The 23465-nt window shown below is 26.9% G+C and overlaps 3 protein-coding genes across 3 annotated transcripts; 2 read left to right on the top strand and 1 right to left on the bottom strand.

The window, feature by feature from the left end:
• Window positions 1-462: 462 nt before the first annotated feature.
• On the bottom strand, window positions 463-1596 carry LOC112686444 (EEF1A lysine methyltransferase 1). The gene is made up of 4 exons (XM_025558714.1): window positions 1321-1596; window positions 1066-1213; window positions 793-1002; window positions 463-681 (listed from the first exon to the last, which is right to left on the bottom strand). The coding sequence occupies exons 1-4, from the start codon at window positions 1462-1464 to the stop codon at window positions 554-556; spliced, it is 630 nt and encodes a 209-aa protein (XP_025414499.1). The 5' UTR covers window positions 1465-1596; the 3' UTR covers window positions 463-553.
• Window positions 1597-1647: 51 nt separating this feature from the next.
• Window positions 1648-3457, top strand: LOC112686443 (nucleic acid dioxygenase ALKBH1). Its single transcript, XM_025558712.1, has 6 exons — window positions 1648-1838; window positions 1910-2024; window positions 2105-2258; window positions 2424-2496; window positions 2877-3073; window positions 3172-3457. The coding sequence occupies exons 1-6, from the start codon at window positions 1740-1742 to the stop codon at window positions 3431-3433; spliced, it is 900 nt and encodes a 299-aa protein (XP_025414497.1). The 5' UTR covers window positions 1648-1739; the 3' UTR covers window positions 3434-3457.
• Window positions 3458-10536: 7079 nt separating this feature from the next.
• Window positions 10537-23000, top strand: LOC112686433 (nuclear RNA export factor 1-like). The gene is made up of 15 exons (XM_025558694.1): window positions 10537-10968; window positions 17640-17808; window positions 17904-17988; window positions 18356-18436; window positions 18503-18607; window positions 18674-18830; window positions 18917-19116; window positions 19170-19276; window positions 19338-19374; window positions 21397-21650; window positions 21721-21904; window positions 21969-22145; window positions 22204-22402; window positions 22517-22694; window positions 22877-23000. Exons 1-15 carry the CDS (start codon window positions 10914-10916, stop codon window positions 22968-22970), a joined length of 2082 nt encoding a protein of 693 aa, XP_025414479.1. The 5' UTR covers window positions 10537-10913; the 3' UTR covers window positions 22971-23000.
• The last annotated feature ends 465 nt before the right edge of the window (window positions 23001-23465 follow it).

Below are 23465 nucleotides of genomic sequence, written 5' to 3'. Positions count from 1 at the left end.
GTTATTGTATAGTTAAGAGTAATTTATTATTAATGTGTTGAAATTGTTTAAAATTTTGATTTACTTGTATCTTGGTTATTAAGAAGTCCATTAAATGTTAAAAGTGTTTTTATTATAATTTTTTTTTAATTTGTTAAAAAAATAATGTCCACAATATTTTCTGTGACTATAAACTCAAAGTTTATTCAATTTTTTATAATTAGAATAACCAACTCAGTCAATTTTAATTTTATATCATCTTAAAAATCATAAAATACCATGATTAAATGGATATGAAATTTTAAAGATTGTTAAAATTTAACTAAGCATTTGGGAAATTGTTGTAAAACTGATATTTAGAATATTAAAAAGAAAACATTTTAATGTTTACAGTTTTATGTTTTAGTTTAAATAAGGTAAAATTTCATAAGATTTAATAAAGTATATTATAATAGTTTATAACTATCAAAAAACAGAGAAATATAAAGTTTGCAATTTGTTTATTATTATTATTTATTATAAAAATATATGGTTTATCCATTCCACACAGAATACCTTTGAAAGAATTATTTCACTAGTCTAGTTCAGATGGAAAATTGGTAAAACAAGCAAATTGATTAGCAAGATTGTTTTTATGTTTTGGTTCAAATGAACATTTGTGAACATCTAATAACTTTTTGGCTAATTCTTCCATGATACCACCTGAAAATTGAATTGGAAACCAATTATTTTCAAACCATAAATAGAGGGCAGCAGTTAAATAGTGCATCAATAGGTTTGTTATATGTATTTAAGACTTGAGTGATAACTGACCTGTACATAATATAATATGTTTTCGTGTTAGAGATTTTGTAGTCTGTAAAGATTTAGTTAAACATTCTTCTGAAAGAAATGGAGGGTCAACAATGACTAAATCAAAACTGTTTAAAAGTTCTTGGTCAAATCGCATTGGTTCGTTGTAATCATAGAAAACATAATTTGATCCATAAACATCAAACCTTTTGTCATACTCGAAAAGTTTAACTAAAATTCAGCGAATATTAATCAAAACATAATACATTTTTTCCATTACTTTTCAGTACATACTTGATATGGTAGGTGATTTTTCCTTAAAGGTTTTATACAATGTAGGACAGGATATCAATGCTACTGTGCCATTTGGTCCAACTGCTTTAAGAACACACTCAACAATTCGTTCACATGTTTTTTCATCATACCAAAATTGACTTAATTGCTGCAATGCAGTCAATTATTTAACTATAATTTATTACAAGTGTATACATATCCAAGTTTATGTGAAACATGGTAATTAAAAAAATTTAATATGAATTCAATACTTACCCAATCTTCATCAAATTGTATATTATTTGTATCATCATTATGTAATAACAGTTTTTCGTTCTGTTCTTCATAAAATTCTTTTAAAGCTCTCTGTGCTTCAGCTGAAAGCTGTAAGTCATCGCAGTCTTCTTCGGAAATTGACATTTTCAAGGGGAAGTAATTTTATTAACTTTTAACCTTACTACCTATTCGACTTTTTAAAAATAATAATATCGAAGAAATAACAAGTAGGTATTGTATTTACTTTACGAGTTAAGTTAAGGTCTGATAATTGATAACTGGTGCATGTGCTTATATCGTTTTGATAACATTTGAAAATCTACTGATAACATTTTTAAAATATATTTTTTATCAACAACCAGATTGAATATTTACATTCTTGAAGTGAAGTTAAATAGGTATGCTCGTTTAATTTTAAAATGTTTAAAGAATATTTCAAATATTACAAGCGTATTAATTCACTAGAACATCAATCTAATGTAATAGATTTTGAAAATGTAGATGTGAACGAAATTATTGTAAGTTATTCATATAATATAATGCCCTTATTAAAATGTATTAAGTTTTATTTATACTTTTTATAATAAAGAAATATAAGGAATTAAAAACAGCGTCTTGTAACAATGAAAAAGAAAAACTTGATGGTCTTGGTTTAAAAAATGATTTATCAGATTGGAGATGTTATGAAATATCAAACATACCAGGTAAAATAATTAAAATAAAATTACTACTAGAATTTTTTAAATTATTCAAAATATATATTTTTGTTCTGTGATATACTTAGGTCTAATATTTATTAGTAATCCTTTCACACCATGTGGTCAAAAATATTGGATGAAACGATGCATTGTGGATTATACAAAAAAACCAAATAGATTAAATATTGATGCTCATCATTATATTGATGTTGAAGAAAATTGGTGGACTACAGTAAACAAGTTAAATTTATTATGACATAATAAAATAAATAACTCTATATAAAGCAATAATAAAAAAGAAACTCTACTTCTTAATAAATAATTTTTAAAAAAAACATCATATATTAATAATTAATTTTAATTATTATTATTTTTTTTTAAATTAACTTGATATCTTATTTTTAGTACGGGTAATATCAAACTTAGAGATCAATTACGATGGGCTACACTGGGATACCATCATGATTGGGATACAAAGGTTTGTTTCATATTAAATTTTTTTTTATTAATTTGTAATCGATAGGTCAATAAAAAAATAATAAGGAAAATTATTTTTCTTTCTTTACATTAATAATGTTATGAACATTGACATACTTAGTATAAATGCTATGGGTACTCTGCATTCCTTCATTCTTACAAGCACTCCTAAATCATTTTATTTTTTATACGTATTCTCTAGTAGCCTCATTATTTGAGTTATGCTAATGAATATAAGTTTTTTTTTATTATTTATGTGGAATATATTTTATGTGCATTTATAGTACTAAGGTGATTAAAAATATTTTAGTTGTTGATCAATATTACTAATTGCTTAAATAAATACAAAATAATTTAATTTTTTTAAAAAATTTCAATTAGGTCTATTCTGAATCAGCAAAATCTGAATTTCCATCTGATTTATATCAGCTTAGTAAAACTATTATTGAATTGTTAAAATTTCCTGAAGAATTTATTGCGGAAGCAGCTATCGTAAATTTCTATCATCCATCATCAACACTATCTGGACACATAGATCATTCAGAGTATAACTTAAGTGCTCCACTTTTATCAATCAGGTAAAAAAAATATATTCAATTAATGTCAAAATTGTACACTATATTAAACCTGTACATTTTAATGCAATTTTAATAACAACTATTGTTGTATGTTACAGTTTTGGTTTAAGTGCCATATTCCTGATTGGAGGTCATTCATTGAATGACAAACCAACTGCTATACTTTTAAGGTCAGGAGATACTATTATTATGAGCAGAGAAAGCCGATTAAGTTACCATGGAGTACCAAAAATTTTATTATCTGAAAATGATCGAAAAATCAAATATGAAAATGAATGGGAGTTTAATCTTAAGAACTATATGAAAGTTACGAGAATCAATATAAATGTTAGGCAAGTTAATAATGCTATCAGAAGTTAATAAATTAACTCATTTCAGTATTCATTTTTTAAAAGTTATTTAACTAAAAAAAAATTGTCATTACCCTAAACTGTATATATATATATATATATATATGAAATTATATAAATAAATACAATGTTTAACCTTAATTGTGAAGTTATACAGGTATATTGTATATTGTTATCAAATATAAACATACAATTTTGAGGAAAATGGAATGGTAGAAAGTAGGAAGAAAAATAATAGAAAAGATGAATAAGAAACAATGATATAAAATGAGAAGGAGGTAAGAAGAATGATAAGATTAAAGATGGTGTATGGAGTAACAAATAGTGAGGAAGACGAATATAAAATTAGATTTTAATAAGATTACCTTCCTCTTTGTTTAAGGGAGGGCTTTCAAGGTCATACAGGTTCAAGAGCCAATGAGTGCAACTGGATAATTTTGAAAACTAAATGAAATAGTATTTAGTTGTTCCATAATTGATGTATGGAGTTGATGAGCCTGATACTTATGATTGCTATAAGTGTAGTGAGGTTGAAATGCAAGAAAAAGAGTGTGAGAAGAATTGTCAATACAGCATCTCAAATTTTTCGTCAAGAGATGTTCCCTTTATTTCAAAAAGGCTATGACCACGTTACTGTTATTCCTACATATGCTTCTACCAAGACAACTTTAATTGGATTAAAAAAAAAACACTTGATAATACATTATATCCAAAATCGAAAGAAGAAATTATTGTAGCTGATGATATTTTACAATTTGGTAACAATTACCAATTTTTATTATTTAACCATAATGTTGAAGAAAGAATTATTGCTTTTTCGAGTAGTACTCAAAGAGAAGCCGCATCTACATATAGACATTTCTTTGTTGTAGCAAACAATTCCTACATATATATTCATGTAGATTAATATAATTATATATATATAGAATTATAGAATACATGTAGATATTGAATGCACATCGAGTGCAACTAATGTGATTCCAGTAATTTTTGTATTACTTTCAAACAAAACAAAAAAAAATTATACTCGATTATTTAAACTTTTAAAAGAGCATATTCTAAATTTCAACCCCGATATAATAACAATTGATTTTGAAGAAGCAACTATTCAAGCAAAAAAAACATGTTAACCTCCTTTACTAGATAGATAGTTCCAAGAAGAGTGGTGGAGATCGTGTCAAAATCAAAAAATCATTTTTGAAATATTTTTGAACTATATGAAAAAGACGTTTCATAACCATACGGACTAAAAGAATACAGTTATTGACGACACTGATAAGTGGAATAAAAAAAGATTAGTTAAAATAAATTATATTTTACATTTATGACGTAGATCACGTATTAGACCGTAAATCAGTGTGTAGGTCGCATATTGGACCGTTACCAATTATTTTTACACTAGATCCTCTGAATTTCCCTGATAAATATTTATAGTCCTGTTGCGGGGTTCGTTAAAATCTCGTAAAATATCTAATCATCAAATGAACAACATAATGAAATTTATTACTTAAAATATATAATATAGTTATTAAATATATACATCTGATTGTTGGATTACAGTGTTGTACACGAACGTACTTAATATTGGGATTTATAGGTTATATTTATTATATAGGTTATATAGATTTTATATATTGGTCTCCCCGAAAAAACGCCGTTTACGGACAATTGACCCCCGTCATAATTGTATACACGGAATTGGTCAATTGATTATAAACTCAAACAGAAAGAAGTTTTCATAAAGATTGAAACCATGAGAAGCATTTAAAAACGAAAAACAATATGTACAACATTTTACGTATCGTAATAATAAAAAATAGTAAACAGTAGTTCTTTAAAAAAAGTGGCACGGTGAAATTATTTTTAATAGGTCTATGAAATTACATGATTAAAATTTAGTACTATTTATTTTACAGGTAATTAAACGTTTTTTTAATATTTATTGTTTTAAAATGTACTAAAATAAACTTTTTTTATCATAAAATCCCAAAATAAACATTAATTATAATCATAAAACCATAGATTATGCAACCTTAAAGTATTTAATTGTGTTTTTATGAAAGAGGTGTGTGGGTAAAAATTATATGCTGTGTATCATTCTTCATAAATGTTCACCACGCCATTGAGAAGAATTTACTTTAAAATTATTTTCAAGTGAAACATAAAATGATATTAATTAATCGTATTACATGTGACATGAGTTTACTGATAACCGCCATCGTCAATTGGTTTGATGACGTAACTGTTAAAATGATTAGACTTGAGTTTCGCACTCTCGTCATCCAAATAATCTGTAAACAAAAAAAAAAAACACGAGGTAATCAATCTATATGCGTATTATATTATGGTAACTATTATATTTCTATACATAAATTCTTTTTCATATTATACCCTATTACAGTGGTTCCCAACCGGTGTGCCGCGAGCGCCCTTTAAATGTGCCGTGATAAATCAATAAATTGTTTTATAAGTATGTATTTACCAGTTTATTACTGATATTCGAGATGAAAACTAATCGAACTAATTGTAGATACATATAATATTATTTATTGTGAGTATGCCCGTCGCAGCCGTCTCGATCGATCGATTGTATTAATATATTTCTCAATAAATAACCCTCTAATAGAGTAGACTGTAAACAGTATATATATAAATATGGTTGACATAATATATGGATTAGTGTGCCGCGAAAACTTTGTTGTAAATTAATTGTACCGCATTGTTAAAAAGGTTGAAAACCACTGCCCTATTACATTGATTAAACCTACAAATATATCAACTGTACATGATTTTTTTTAATATTGTATGTAAATAAAAATTTCCGTTTACAAAAATTTGCGATGAAACAAGAAAAAATAGTTCGCATATGCAATATTCTACATAAAAACGTTAAAAATTTAATTTTTGGGCTTTGTAACCGCTTACGATTTCTTTTGTAGTACATTAAAAAAAAAAAAATTGCTTATAGAAACAGACATTTTTTATAAAATCATTATACTATAATATGTAGACATTAATACTATATGATTTATATTACTCATTATTATCATATATTGTAGGTATTAGAAGGGTTCTTTGTAGCTTTGTTAATGCGTGAGGAGATGACACCAGTCTATAATATAATATGAAATCTTTTCATAGGTAGAGGGGAGCACTAAATATATACAAATAGCTTTCTATTTATTTTTGGTGAATATACGTAGGTATACTTTAAATAAAAATTTACCTAAATAAACTTTCAGAGCTTTCGAATAAAACATCATAATATACTATATACAAATATTACCAATTTCAACCAATTAAAATACACTCAATTCTATTGAATAAATATATTCATTTTACAGACTATACAAGAAAAGACCTTTATGTAGGTTCCAAACTAGGTGAGAGAATATCCAATATTTTTATAATCATTTGACCTTATAACATTTCCACCCAGAGACGGACTGGGTTAATATTTCAGGCTGGGAATTTTTTTGCCTGGCCAAAAATTAACAGGAGACCAACGATTTAGTCATAAGTTAATATACCAATATATCACTTAATAAACTCGAAAATCCAATATTAAAAGGGTTTTTAAGAGAAGTATACCAATAAATCAATTTTTTGATAGATCGTCAATAAGAAAAAATTATGTAAGTAAATGTTACAATAATACCATGAATAAAATAAATTTGGGTTTCTTTGGACGAAACAACCGACGCAGAAGGACGTTTTGTTGCCAACTTCATCGTAGATACTTTAAAAATCGGTTGTCCTGGAAAAACATTTCTTTTACACTGTGAGGTATTAGAAAAAGCAAACCATTCTACTGTTGCTAAAATGTTCAATAATTCTCTATCTTTATTGTGGTCAGGAGCAGTGGCGTAGCCAGGATTTTTAAATGGGGGGGGGCTAACCACTTTTTTAGGATAAGTAAGGTAAAAGAGGATATGAGAATTCACCCTTGACCCCCCCCCACCATCTATTACCAAGTTTCTAAACGTAATTCAAGCATTTTAGTATAGTTTTAAAAATATTTATTAATATAAAAGTTATGTATGTATACGTCACTGAAGAAGACCATTAATGGCCGGCAATATAATATTTAAAAATATTTTTGTAAAATAAAATATATTAAATATTTATGTGTAAATTACAAACTATGTTTTTATTATATATTGTTAATCAATTACAATTAATAATGCACTTTGATATAAAATGGTTGAAATTAAAAATTTAATAATACTAAATTTCCTCTAAATGTCTAAGTCGGGACATATGGACATCCCGAAAACCTTTTTCGGGACACCGGGACGCGAAATCCAAAACCGGTGATAATCCCGGTTTTCCGGGACGTATGGTAATCCTAATTAAGGGCTAATTCTCAAATTTTTTTCCGATTACTTACCTTAGAAAAACGTATTTTTTTTCTGATTCTAATATTGATTAATTGTATATTTTTTTTATTCAAGTTAAAATGAACATTTTACCTAAATAAACGTCAATACTTTTTATTCAAAATTAAAGTTTTATATATATTTTTACAGTTTATGTTTAAGTTAAACTACACTTCTGTATACTTTATTAATATTAAAAACGTCCTAAAACGAAAATAAACATATTTTCTAGTGATAATAAATATGTTGGCATTTTATCAAAATTAATATATGATAACAGCGTATTTGGCGATATTGGACGAATTTATCAGAGCACACGGCGATTTTGAGTGATTTTAATGCTCTCTGTTGGCGATTGTACTTATAAACTTTTGTTTATCCTTATACTTTTGTCAATCCTGTTCATAATACACGAAGTGCTCGAGTTGGGAAAAATTAAGTAGAGGAACACAGTCCAACGATTTGAAAACTGCGTTCAACGTACGTAATTATTTAACTCAGTCTTACATATATTTTGAATACCACTTTTTAGCTATACAAATATTTAAATTCCAAATATATTATATTTTTATGGCTATACCAACGTCCTACATATTACAATAAAAAATAAAAATCAAATAATAATTAACATAATTGTAGGTGATCAGGCAGTCTCATGAATGGAATGATATAATCATATATTTGGTTTTTGTTTTTATCTATTTTTACTCTTTAGTGCGGGCCTCGGCCTTTTAGAAGATTAGTCTAAAGTACCCTGTACACGGTCAAATTTGTTTATCAATTTTGTTTGTCAAACTTCATTTTTTCATTAAACAAAAGTGCATACGATCAAACCAATAGATCAAATAAATATGTTAAACTTGGCCATAGTTTCGGTTTTCTCCTTGCCGTGAAGTGACGTTTGTGTGTGGTTATCATCTTCGTGTCGTTATAATAATAGTTATAATAATGAGTGATACAGATAAGGCGTTTTTGGCATTGACGCTATGCTAGCACTATGTATGAAGAATAATAAAAATGGTCGTCGATGGTCTAGAGAGTGGTTGAAATTACGGGATAAATATACACACGAAAATTTATTACGGGAAATACTGAATGCTGAATGTTGAAATGCTCACAGAACCGAATAACTACGTAAACTTCCTGCGAATGGACCATAATACATTTTAATATTTATTAACAATATTAATCCTTCGCATAACAAAACAAGATACCGTTATGCGTAAATCTATACCAGCTTTTCAAAGATTGTCCATAACCTTGAGGTACCTGGCTAGTGGCTCATGGTGCGGGCATTTATTGTTTTCCGAAATGACGATATTGTCGATCGTCATTATTAATAACAAACCGTACATTGTATACCAAATTCACAGACATTGTTATTTATATTTTTCCAGAAATTACGACGTTGTCCCATATCATAACCACCAAATAATCTTTAATTATAAAAATAGTTTCGATATTATAAATCGTAAAATTCGTTTTCAAATTGACGTAAATTGAAATTCATATAAAAATTATTTTGGACATTAATTAGGATGAACGTGGCGTCCTCCCGTTCCGGTTAAAAAATATAGTCGGGGTACGCAGAAAAAAAAATAGTAGAGGAGCTCCGTCCCCCTACGCACCCCCACCCCAATTCGAGCACTAAATACACGTACAGTCGTTAAGTTATGCTGTTACGTTATTTTGTCCTCAGTAAGCTTCAACCAGTATTAAGAGATTGCGTATAGAACACTATATTACAGCCACAAATATTTGGTTTGTTTACAGTATTTTAAGGTCTATTCACACATATTGGGTCCGGGCCGTGTTGTCCGTACCTATTTGTCTTATGGTTTGTAATATGAACATTCGCACGGTTCCATTCCGGGCTTTCCGTGCGCCTTCCTAGCCGACAAATTATTATCGATAACAATATTTCTCGTCCGGGCCCGGATACTAAAATGGTAAAAACGGATATATTTAGATTGGATTTTGAAAATCGCTGATATTTCCCAATCGTCATATTATCATATTTTTGAATTATAACTCGGAATGGATCGGATCGGAATCGGAGGTGTGTGAATACGTTCACTCGAATAGCACGGACACGGTTCGGCCCGTTAGGCCGAATATGTGTGAATAAATATGACACCCCCCCTTGAGCCGTATCATACATTACATTATTATAGGAATATAGGTAAATCGATAATACAATATGAAATATAAAATAATGCACAATACTAATTACATATATATAGGTTAAAATTATCGCGATTGCGACAATACGTGACGAAAATTATTCGTTTACGTTTTCGTGCAACACAAAACGTTTAATAATAATAGGTATTGTAGCATCGAATAGTCAAATATTTGAATAATTTATGGTAAAGCTATCCGAATTCGAATATACATTACATCTCTGTTACAGACATTATGTATACATATTAATTAATTAAAATAAAAGTTTTAGTTTGTACGTATTATATATAATATTTAATAATTATAATTAACACCCCCCTTCAGAAAATCCTAGCTACGCCACTGCTTTACACGTCCCAACCGTAATATACTTTGAAAAATTCATATATTCTTATAGTCCTTCGCCCCTCAGTTTTTTTTCCACCACAAAAGGCAGACTGAAAAGTATTTCCTCCCATATTATTACGATTCGCGATAACGGTCGTCGAAACGCGTCCGCCAGATAAGACGGTGGCAAACATAAACAGGTTTCGTCACGCTGTTCAAGAAAATCACGTATTGTTAGGGCGAACACATTTATACTAAATTTTTTATGAATACCTAGCTACCAACTACAACCGAAAACAAAAATCTAAAATCTAATCGTAAAATGTAACGGTTTCCATCGCCATTTTTTTTTTCGAATCGTTAAATCACGTATACAGTTTACGGCTCTCGCTCGACCACTTCGAAATTTTCATCTACTTCTTTGCGGTCCAGTGCAAGTCCACTTCTCGTCTCGCGCAAAACATTCGTCAGTTGTACGTGCGGAGCAGCAGCACCCGGCTAGTCGTTGTGTAGTCTTCCATCATTTTTAACTCTTTTTACCCTCTACCCTTTGACTCTTTAATTTTTTACTCTTACGTTGCATCCCTCCAATACCCCGTGATGCCCGCTGGCGACAGAAAACGAGTATATAAATTAGGACCTTACGACCGTCCACGTGAGTATTTAATTACATAAATTATTACTGTCGTTTAAGGACATCGGAGCCAATGTGATTTAAGGACTAAAAAAAAAAAAAAACTGCCTCACGGGAAAAATGTTCATGCCTTGTAAAATTGTTGGATTTTGGTCAATTTTTTTTTTATTTCGCCTAAGTTGAAAAACTTTTTACAGATAGCATTAGATTTCAATATTTGAGATTTAAATTATAAAAACTGTAAATAAATGTCTATATAGTTCGAAATTTTAGTATTTTTAAAAAATACGTTTTTTAACATGATGAACAATTTTATTAAAAATCGGAGTCCAATGTGACCTGTTAACACTTTTTCCTTTTTCAATAAAAGAAATATTAAAATCCTAACAGTCTATAAGGCATCATCGTTTTTTTTTTTTGTTTGTAAAGTCGTGTTAATAGGCGCAACTAGAGCCCAAATATTGGGGGTGCTGAAATTACGTAGCCCACACTAACCCCAAGTATCATATCTCAATTTAATCATTAAATGTACCATAACAACACACATACACTAATATTTTAATTAATAAATATTAACAAACATAAATTGTAACATACCTATTTATTTCATTATATTATATTTTATGCAGGTCATACAATACTAAGAAATACACAAATTAAAAAAAATATTATACAATATATCTACATTTATCTACACTAGTATTATCTTGCGATGACTAGTGGAATATTTTTCAAGTATTTCTGACGATGTAATTAACTAATAGTCATGAACAATTCATCTTTCTGATAAAAACATTAAATAAAACTACATGAAATAAGAAAAACTATTTTTCACACAATTTTTCAATTACTAATTTTTTAACTGGGGTTGCTACATTTGAGCCTGGGAGTGCTATAGCACCCCCAAGCACCCCCCTAGTTGCGCCTATGGTCGTGTTCATCAATTTTGAGATATTTTTCTTTACGGCTGCTATGACGCCGACACTTACTGACATGTGCATTATAATTCTTCTGGCGAAGTTTGCAACTTAGTATAACCCAGTTAATTGACATATCCATAATCTTCAGTAGGGTCAGTAAATTTATAACTTCGATTTCCAAAACAAATATACTTCCAATTATTACTAACTTCGTTTAAAATGTAAAATAAAATAATATAACTACAACTTATAAAAGCCATTTTGGCTTATTGAAAGTAACAATTTAGTTCATAGTAAAAAAACAAAAACAAAAATTTAAATAATTTTTTATTTCCATACAATTAGATGACCTAAAGTTTAGTTTAAACCCTTTTTTTTTTTTTTATTTATAGTTCTTTGTTCTATGTAATTTTCTCATAAATTTTTTTATAAATTTTCCCAGGCTCAATTTTGTTGCTTGTCTTAGGGAGTTTTCAAATATATTCTGGATCAAAGTTAGATAAAGCTGCCATGCATCTTGCATTGTACTTAGTATCATTTAAATGTTTTGGTAAATCTCAATTATTATTAAATTGGATATGAAAATTAAATTTTCAATAGTTTATTTCACCTCTCAATGAATAATTTATCCTTTTCCCACTCATGAATTTAGCCACTATATTATTATATGATTCTTCATATTTATTAGTACATTAATATAGTAATTCTATTTATCTGTATATAAAGTAATAATATTGAAAATGTTGACGCAAAAAATCTTATCAGCATATTTACATGAATGGCTCCCACGTTTGTAGATAATAATATTATTACTTACTTAACCAATATTTGAAATGTATAGGGAGAGTAAGAACTCGCAGGGGGGGGGGCAGCCGCCTACCTTACTCCTCTCGTAGTACCGCCTAAGGCTGTGTTAATGTAATCATTTTCATTTATATAAATACATGGAATTTATGTAATACGGGGGAGGGGCATAAGATCTACTTACCATAAGTTTATTAAATTTTAAAACACCCTCGTTAAATGAATCCTGGATACGCCACTGCAATAAAATATACGTAAAGTAATTATTTTATTATGAATAATTTTAAATAACACTTCTCTTTGAAATATCTAGCTACGCGCCTGATATATATATATATATATATATATTATAAAAATAAAGTGTTTTTATAGATGGATTTTAAAATTATGGATAGTAATAAAGGGGGAAGTGTGTTTTTTTTATTTATATTTTAATTTTTTGAAAAAACGTCGGCAATAAATTTTAGCCACAAATATTTTTAAGGTTGCCGCACACTGGATCGGATCGGATCGGAGCGCGACCAAATTGTTTGTCGACAATATTTTGACGGATTTCGAATAGGGATGGCAATTTTTTTGTGACATCGATGTATCGATTTATTTATTACGAAAAATTGATGGTGTCAATATCGATAAATTATAAAAACATCGAAGTCAAGAACTCGATGTATTTAGAAAGACATCGATGTTTTTAAAAAAAAACAAACACATTTTATAGGACTAAAAATATTATTCTTTGCCATAGCCCACAAGCTAAATTAATTATAAACATTCATAATTTAAACATACACAATTAACTTAATTTATTTACTTATTTATTAAAAAGATTAAAAAAAAACATTGTGTTAAAAATTTAATTGAAATTAAATGAATACAGTTCACAGTTAAATATAATCACAAAAAATCGTAAGTTATAACAAAATTTTTTATATATTATTTTAAATTGAAACCAATGCTGTCATTCATATCGAAGCCAAAATAGATCGGCTAAGTTGTTTAAAAAAATCAATTTTGATGCCGATTATCCACATAACCGTTTTATTTATTTATTTTTGGGAAACATTTTAGTTTATTTCTATAATTAGGTATTAAATACAAGGCTATTATATTATTTTTCTAGTGATAAGACTATATTATTATGAATTAATAATCAATCTTGAATATAATATTAAATTATAATTATATGTATATCTATATTTTATTGTTTGCAATTGAAAAATTTTAAAAATCTTTTGTGTAATATTCTTTAACATCGAAGATAAAGCAAACATAAAAATTAAAACATTGGTAAACGTCGATGCAAAATATCGAAACTTAACCATCGATGTTGAACATAGATTATTTTAGCTTAAAACATCAATGTTTTTTTGACATTAATAGTGTATAGAAATCTTCTTTTCCCCTTGCCATATGTATGCTATGATGAACCCACTGTCTTTTTATCGTTTATTTTTCTTTTTCTTCAGCTTCTGACTAAAGTGCTAATGTGAATATCATCTCTTCTTCGTCACTACTTGTATCATTCATTATATTATTTTATATATTATTTTTTACAAACACTCAAAAATATTAAAAATAAATGATGTAACAATAAGCTATAGTTGAGCTTGAGCGATGAGATCAAAATGGCCAAGTATATATGGCCACGGAATTCCGACTAGTTCCGACACAGTGTGCGGCAACCTTTATATGTATATTTTTTTAGATTTTATATTTTAAATTTTTCACAACCTACATAGTAAGTACCTCAATAAATTGTTTTTGAATAAATATGTAGTATAAATAATAAATTATATATAATTATAAAATGTGTAGGTTTTGGTTACAAGAATTTAAAAAAGTGTGCGGTTTTTGGAGTCGTCGGAATTTTTAATCCAAATATTTATACGTAAAAGATTAGTGTGAAGATTACCAATATCGGGAGTTATACCAATGATTAAAAATAAAATAAATAATAATACAATATTGACAGATGACTTCTTTATTTAGTACTCAATGGGATATGAGTAAAATTTGCAATTTTTTCGAATAATTCAATTAATTTACTTTTGATAAATATGTCTGGTACCATTATTTGGATTATTGATATCATTCGATTATTTGGATAATCGTAAAATAATAATGGAATGATTTGATTATTTCAAATAATGGAATCATTCGATTATTCCATTCGATTATTTCCATCGCTAATTAAAATATTGTTATTATTGATATTAATGTATTTTATGCTGGTGTTTTTTTTTTTTTTTTGCAGTATCGGTTTCAAAAAAAAACCTATCCGATATTTCCGATACTACCAATATCGGCAGATACCAAGTATTGGTTTTAGGATAGTCCACCCCTAAAACATAAATGTTTCGTAATACCGGGGTTTCCGTCTTACCGAAGTTTCGTCTTATCGAGGCTTTACTGTATACTCAAACTGTCGAAAAATATGAGGGTATACTTGGAAGGGGAAAAGTTTGCTGGTAGATTTGCAAATTAGAACTTATTATCTCTCACATTGTCAGGTAGCCCACCAAGGCGACTCAAATGAAAATGGTTAGCCTAACTTTAAATATAAAAAAAAAAAAATTACTCATATAATTAAATCGTACAAGATTTAACCCAAGTCGAAAGTGTCATCGGTGAGTGGTTTCTTTTCTCAAATTATGTAATTCATGTTATTTGTTCCCTCTTATCGCACATATACTTTTTATGTCTAGATACAGATTGTATATTTAAAAAAAAAAAAAAGATTTGCAGATCTTTTACTTGAAATTGGCATTGGTGATTATTCACTATTTGATGAAATAATAACTATCCTAAAAATGTGTGCACAGTTGTAACTACGGTTCAGAATTTAATATCAAAAATGTATCCAAATATTGCTCATATTCATGATAAACCATGAAATGGTTGTGTGAACGTGATATACTCACTCTAAAAAATGACCAAGCAGCGACTATCAATAATGATACACTGCTGATATCTTTTGGAGGGGAAGAAAAAGTATATTTTTCGATACATACGGTGGCCAACATAGAAGATGTAACTAATTATGCGGTTGAATTTTTAAATTCATATTGCCATATCTAGGCTTATTCTACGTGTGGACACACCTATTATGTGGTTGCGAAATTTGAAACCACCTAAACTGTGCAATGGGACCAGCCTTATAGTCAAAGTTGTACATCGCAATATTGTGGAAGTCACAATTTTAACTGGATGTGCGAAAGAGGAAACTGTGTTTGTACCACGAATCCCTTTAATTCCGAACAATCTTCCGTTCGAATTTAAACCATTATAGTTTCCCCTCAAAGTCTGCTTTGCAATGATTATAAACAAGTCTCAAGGCCAGACTCTCAAATTTGTAGGAATAGACTTGAGAGAAAACTGTTTTTCATATGGGCAGTTTTACGTAGCTTGCTCACGCGTAAGTTCACCTTGTAGCTTGGTGATTTTGTCACCTACTAATAGATCAGCGAATAATATTGTCTACAAAGAAGTGTTTTAGATAAAATTTAAAAAACTATTAGTAAAACATTTATTTTAAACCTTTACTGCTAAAACTTATCGTTAACAAAGCTGCTTCCAAAAGCTATAACTTATATAATAGGTTGTGATAATAATTATTATCTTAAAAACTAAATTAATATGTATAAAATATTATTTCAACAATTTTAATTAATTTAAATTTCCATAAATTAAACAACATTTATTCTTGTTAGGTTACATACATTTTTATACTTAAACCCGGCAACGACGGGTATTTCAGCTAGTAGTATTATAATCACTTACCCCGTTACTAACCGTAACTTCACTAATATTTAGTACAGCTTATATTCTTTTAATAATAAAACTTAAATTGATTGTATTGTGAAAAGTAAAACAATTTCTGACCCTGTAGTTACACGATTTAAATAAAGATGTCACCATCTACTTAATCTATTTATAATTTATTTTTTTGGTTATTTTAGTATCCCGAATTCTGTTTTATAATAAAGCGTTTATATCCCAATATTTTACAATATTACATTTCAAGAAATATGTTTCGCAAGTAAAAAAAAAAAATCCAACACTAGTTCGTATCATTTTAATAAAAAATATAGTTCATATCCAAATTTTGAATTAAATTAAAAAAATTATATAAAATGTAATTAATGGTAATCATCAGGGCTCGGGACTTATAGTATTTGCTTATTTTTAAGGTTTGACATAAAATGTAGCAAAGTGTTATGAAAGTGTATTTCATGTTATATGAAAGTGTTATTGTGTTATAAGTGTTAAAATAATAAAAAATGCTTATTTCCTATTTTTCTGATTATTTTATTTATTTTTTTTTTCATATCTTTGTTTAATTATAAACGATAAAGTATGGCATTGACCTAACCCAGATTTTTTTTCAACTATTTTTAAATATCGTTAACATTTAATTATTCAGAAAATTCCTCAGAAAATCCATAACAAATAAGACAAAATATCATGAAAGTCAAAGTTAGACTTTTTTTAAAATATAAAGTTATATATTTTATATATTTATAATATGTACCATATTTTTTTAATTTTTAATTATTTATTCAGCACAATTAAAAAAAATGTCTACAACCCTATCATGTTCATGTTAAAAGAATATTTAGAAATTTTTCTAATTTTTTCTTATTTTGAGTAATGTTTTTTATTGAATATTTTTGTTTGAATTTAATTTTTTTTAATGCTTATATGAGTGCTTATAATGATGTTTTAAGTGCTCTTTTTAAGCACTTAATTTAAATGATTTTAAGTGCTTTAAGCCCCGATCCCTGGTAATCATATTATTAGATATTTACCAGAATATTTACCATTTTTGAGTAAGCCTTAAATAAACTAAAAATAATTTGTTATGTAATATTGGAAATATTATTTATAAATAGGTAAAGCAAGTCTAGTGCTCTCATTATATTGATTCATTGTAAAATTTCTTTTTATTATTTTATTTAATTATTTTAGATATTGAACATAATCTCCATATTGGTCATAGTACAAACACCATCAAAACGAAAAACAATAGGAGTAACTACCATAATAAAAGTTTGGATTGTATAACTAGTCTAGTTGGTAAGCAGTCAAGAAGGAAATGTAACTATAATGAACACTCAAAATATAATTCTTCTCAAAGGTATATTTTCATTAGATATTTATTTTTTAAGTACTTTATTGATAATTGATTTAACTCAATTAATTATGATTATTAAATAAATCTTACATTGAAAGGTTTCAAGTTAAGAATGGTGATGATAAATACAGAAATCCAACATGGAATATAAATAAAAGTTGCACAGGATGGTATACAATAATTGTAAGTATTCAATTTTAAGAGGATATTCTACTCGTATTATTTTCCCTACTACAAACATAATAAAAAATTTAATAGATATATTTAAAATTATCAAGGCCAATATAACTAATCGTTAATTTATTAGGTAGTTATTTTACTAATAAGTAACTAAAATTGTTGATTTATATTATGTTTTTTGAATCTGAACATATTTGATAATGTATAAAAAACAAATTTATTATGTTTGTTATATTCTAAATGTTTTTAAATGTTGCAATTATTGTATTATGTATATATTCAATAGAAAAAAAAAAATAAAAATTATATTTACTTGTAAAATTATTTTAAAAGTGCCCATTTTTAAGTATTAACTTTTATGGTTTTTAAGATTCCAAATGCTTATGACTGTGATGAAATCCTAAAAAAAATTGCAACTTATTTATACCCTGTCATATTTTACCCTTACAATGTAAGTTATTTTCTGTACTATACATTTTTTTTGTGAAGTATTAATAACTTGAATGTATTTTTATAGATATTTAATACAATGAACGATTTAAAATTTTTTGTTGACAATTATGATACTGCTAAAAAATTGCACTTTGCTAGTTACAAGATAAAATTAAGAAATAATCAAAAAGTAAATAAAATAGAACAATTGGATTGTAGTTGAGTATTCATACAATTTAAAATATATTTTTTTAAGTTTAAGATTAAGGTATATGAATATTTTCCCAAACATCAGACTATATCTTATAGACCAGTGTCCAGTATCATAAAGGAAAAAATAGTCGAAGCAATGTCAACTCGTTATGATCCTAATACTAAGAGTCTGGATTTGTCTCGATTTTATGCATGTATATGTATGTAAAAGTTTATTTTATATTATACCATTAAGTTTTTAATTATTGATTAATAAGTATAAAACAAAGGCTTACATTTGTTTTAGTTTTTACTGACAATAAATTGTTTGTGCCTTTAAATCGACCATCAGTTCTTTTGGCTACATTAAATATAGCTGCTAAATATACTAAGCATGAACTTTATAGGCTCAGTCTTGAAAATAACCATATCTATTTGAAGGAAGGACTTGTATGGATACGGAGATTATTTCCAAGATTAAAATTCTTGGATTTGTCTGGCAATAAAGTAATATATTTTAATTTTTTAAGTTTGAACTTTAATTTTCTTTTATATTTTAGTTAACTGAGTTGAAAGTACTAAATAAGCTCTCAGGTTATTCTATTGAAGTCCTCAATTTATCTAATAATCCAGTATGTAGTACAAAAAATAAAGAAAAATTTGTATTGTAAGTATATTTTAGTCTTATAATACCAATTTACCATTTGTATTCGGGTTTTTTTTTTTAGGGATGTACTACAATTATTTCCTATGCTAAATAAATTGGTAAGTGTATTCTTCAATTTTATTATTTATTTTGAACACAAAATGAATGATAACAATGTTTCTTAGTAGAACTTGCTTGTTTGTTAATTTTTTTTTCATTTTTAATAAGCTAAAATGTCCAAAAGGTTGAAAATATAACTTACTTGGTTTAAATTACAAATTCTAATTGGACTGAAGTATTAGTAAAATCATGAGACCTATGATTTTTTAAGAAAATGAATTATCAGTTTTATTTTTAATAGAAACTAGATATAATCTAAAAAAAAAAAAAGATGAACTATTATTAGTTAACCTCTAAGTATTTATTGGATTAATTATTCAACTAATATTTATTCATTTTTTAAATTTATAGTATATAGTAAGAATTTCAATCTCAATAGACAAAAATACTATTCGGCTCTTAAAATGTTGTTTATTGGATATCTCTCTCTTTATATTCTAAGGATTGTTGTAAGTCTGGTTTTCTATACTTTATTTGTATCTTATATTTTCATATCGGCATATATTTTGAAGCCAACGTTATCATTGAATATTTAAGTTATTGAACTTCAGAGAAAAAAATATCTTGTTTTGAAAAATGTATTATCTGTACATAATATAATTATGTAATAAATTTTGTTTTGACTGTTGCTATGATACTAAAATCGTGATTCAAATAATATTATTCTATTAACTCGAAAAAAAATTGAAACTGTGTTGAATGAAATAAAAATTAATATTTAGAGAAATTTTAAGAGCTAACACTTAAAATTAAAATTTTTAAAAAGAACTCAGAAAATAAAATACTTATAGTTAGCTGATTTTTTAGTAATTATTGAGAAATAAAAAAAAAAAAAACAGTTGAACTATGATACATGGGAAAACAATTCACTGGCATTGGGTGAATTGCAGGAGTCCTTTAAGATGAATGATAATTATTCTTTTAATTTGAAATAAATGTACTAACATTGGTTTTTGAAAAATGATTCTAAGTAATGGTGGTTGGATGATCCAACTTTGATAACTTTGTTAAAGAAGTTGATCCAAACTTCTCCGACTAAAGATAGTTTATGATATTATTACTATACTAGTAAAAGCTAACTCGCGTGTGTATAGATTATAAATGTGAAGGGTTGGGAAGCTAAATTGCCTAATAATTAATTTGTTAACTCTATCTAAAAGTCTAATTTGTATTCCATTTAGTATTATCAACAAGATTTTCCCGTTTTCTCCCTTTAAAAATACATATTATTTTTTAATCTTAAGGATAAAAAAATAAATACATTTTTTTAATCAAAATTCTAATTGTTCAAAAAATGTAATAGAAATTCCTTATTTTGTCAATATTTAATATTTTTTTGCCACTTTCTATTCAACTTTTTTTTTTTTATTGCCTCCAAAGAAAAATTGTGAAAAATTTTGAATTTTATTTTCAAGCCTTAAGTATTATAATTGTGAGTCTTAAACATTTTTAACTTATAAAATGCAGAAGATTTTAGTGATTTTATTGAAATTGATCGACATTTAAAAAGTTAAAAATTAAAAAAAAAAGTTTAAAATGTTTTAAAACATTTATTAAAAGAAGTATGAGTATCATTTATTTGTACCTATGTGGATATGGATTTTGAATTTTAATTTGTACAAGTAAAAACAATGTGTGAAAAACTTTGTATTACATTTTCAAGGACTTTTATCAAATTAAAACTACATTTAATTTTTTTGGAAACTGTTAAGTTCAAAAAATGACTTACATTTGACAACATTTGTTATCAGAAAAAAAAATCTACTTCATAATCTGAGCAATAATTCTGGTAGATGTACAAAAAAAAAATAAATAAAAAAAAATACATATAGTAAAAACAATGTTCCTGCCTTGATTCAAATTGAAAATTTAACTGTAATTTAAATATCTGTGAAAAAAAATCCAATTTTTGATGCAGTAATATACCAGAATGATGAAAAATGATTACAGATTGAGTCTTACATTGTTGATATTTAATTTGAGCAGATGTCTATGATGTAGGTCAATGTAAATTTTTTCAGGATAATTTAGAATTACCATGTAGGCAAAGCACCATTGTTAAAACTAAGTTGTATATGCCAATAAACCTGGATAATAGTTACCCAATATCAGAAGGTCATAATCCTGAACAGCCAAATCCTTTGTTAACTTCAGTAGAATTATTCATTACCCAATTCTACAATATATATGATAATAAAGTCTCCAGACAAATGGTCTCTGAAGCATATCATGAAAATGCCACATTTTCTTTATCCAGTTGTTTTCTATCCAATTTGTATGTATACGCGATGCTTATTAAAATATCTGTGTTTATTTATAATTAAATATATTTTATATTATTTTAGTAGTAAAGGTTCTTTAGCACATTATAAGCCAATTAGTCGAAACTTATTGATATCTAGCAGATTTGGAAGGAGTGAAAAATGTGTTATATACAAAGGCAAAAAGAAAATAATAAGTGTTTTAGAAAAGTTGCCTAAGACAAGGCATGACCTTGATTCATTTTTCATTGATGTACCGATTGCAAATGTAAGTTTAAAACTAGTTGTCATCAAATTGTTTGTAATAGTTATAATTTTCTTGTCTTCCGAAGTCTGCGATGATTCAAATTGTAGTAAATGGAGTGTTTGCTGAAAATCTCACTGAAACCTGTTCAAGACCAGTGTTACGGTCATTTTGCAGAACATTTACTATAGTTCCGATTGAAAGTTCTTGGTATATATTGAGTGATTTGATGTTCGTGACTATGGTTTCTTATGAGTTGTTGATAGTAAATTAATTGTCTATTAATCTTGTTTTGTAAGTATTAATTGCATGTACATTTACAGGAATCATCAAAACGGTTTTATTATTTTAACCATAAAAATATTTCACCAGTAACAGATATAGTTAGTTACAATAAAATTCAAATGGCAGTGTGCAAAGAGAAAATTGATAAATTTTCTTGCATAAAAGCTTCATGTACTAAGAATCTGGACTCTCCGTTGTCTCTTCCTTTAAGTCCACAGAAACAACCACCTTGTGAAAGTAATTTTAAATATCTTTAAATTGTTTAATCTTCCAATAACAAAATTATCTTGCTACCGTAATTATTCAATCATAAATACAAACATTTTAACGTGCCATTTTTCATTTTTGAAGATTCACCATTAGAATCGGAAAGAAAAATTTCTGTTCCTCTTATGCCAGTAGAACATGAAACTACACAAAAGGTTGTAATGAATTCTATGAAAGATACTAAATCTTGCTCTGAAAGTAAACTGACTATGGTTAAGCGTTTTTCAAGTGAATCTGGAATGTATCCTGAGTGGGCTAAAAAGTAAGAGATTAGCAGTATAATTATTGGCTATTATAAATAAAGTTTAAAGAAATGATTTTAAACTTATATCACTTGGAAAATTAAATATTTAGTATTGTATTTGAAACTTTTCTGTATGTAGTTATTCAAAATTTTAATAAAGTTAAACTTAAATAAATAATTGTATTTACTTTTTATTATAGGTGTTTGGAAGAAAATGATTGGGATTACACTAAAGCTTCTTTGTGTTTTTTAAAATTAAAACCAAATATTCCTGCTGTAGCATATATACGCTGATGATTCTAAGAAGAAATATTTATATATACTGTTAAAATTAAGTTTATTTATATTTTTTTATTTTCTCTTTATAGTGTTATATATTATTTTGAATATTTAATGTATACATATATTTTATAACTTTAATCTTTAATCCTATGAAATAATAATAATTAATTAGTTTGTTATTTTTACTATGAAATTGGGTATATTGTGAAATATGAATCTATAAAACTAATACACCAATCAAGACTGTTAATCTTGTTTACCAATTCTCTATTTTTTGTTTAACTACCTTTTAAAATGTTATTTCATCCAATATCACAATTTTTTAATCAGTATTTTGATAAATTGTACATATTTCAAGCTGATGGTAATTATATAATCAAATTAACAATATTTGATATTCGCTTCGATAAATATTCTTCTTCTTCTTTACAGCTTAACGACTTCAATATATAGTTATAACATAATATACATTTTCATACCTATACAGTTTTTTTTCGTATTCTTCTT

Source organism: Sipha flava, unplaced genomic scaffold, assembly GCF_003268045.1.
Source record: "Sipha flava isolate LNK unplaced genomic scaffold, YSA_version1 308_pilon_pilon, whole genome shotgun sequence".
NCBI classification, from domain to species: Eukaryota; Metazoa; Arthropoda; class Insecta; order Hemiptera; family Aphididae; genus Sipha; species Sipha flava.
This window is presented reverse-complemented; position numbering and strand designations above follow the sequence as displayed.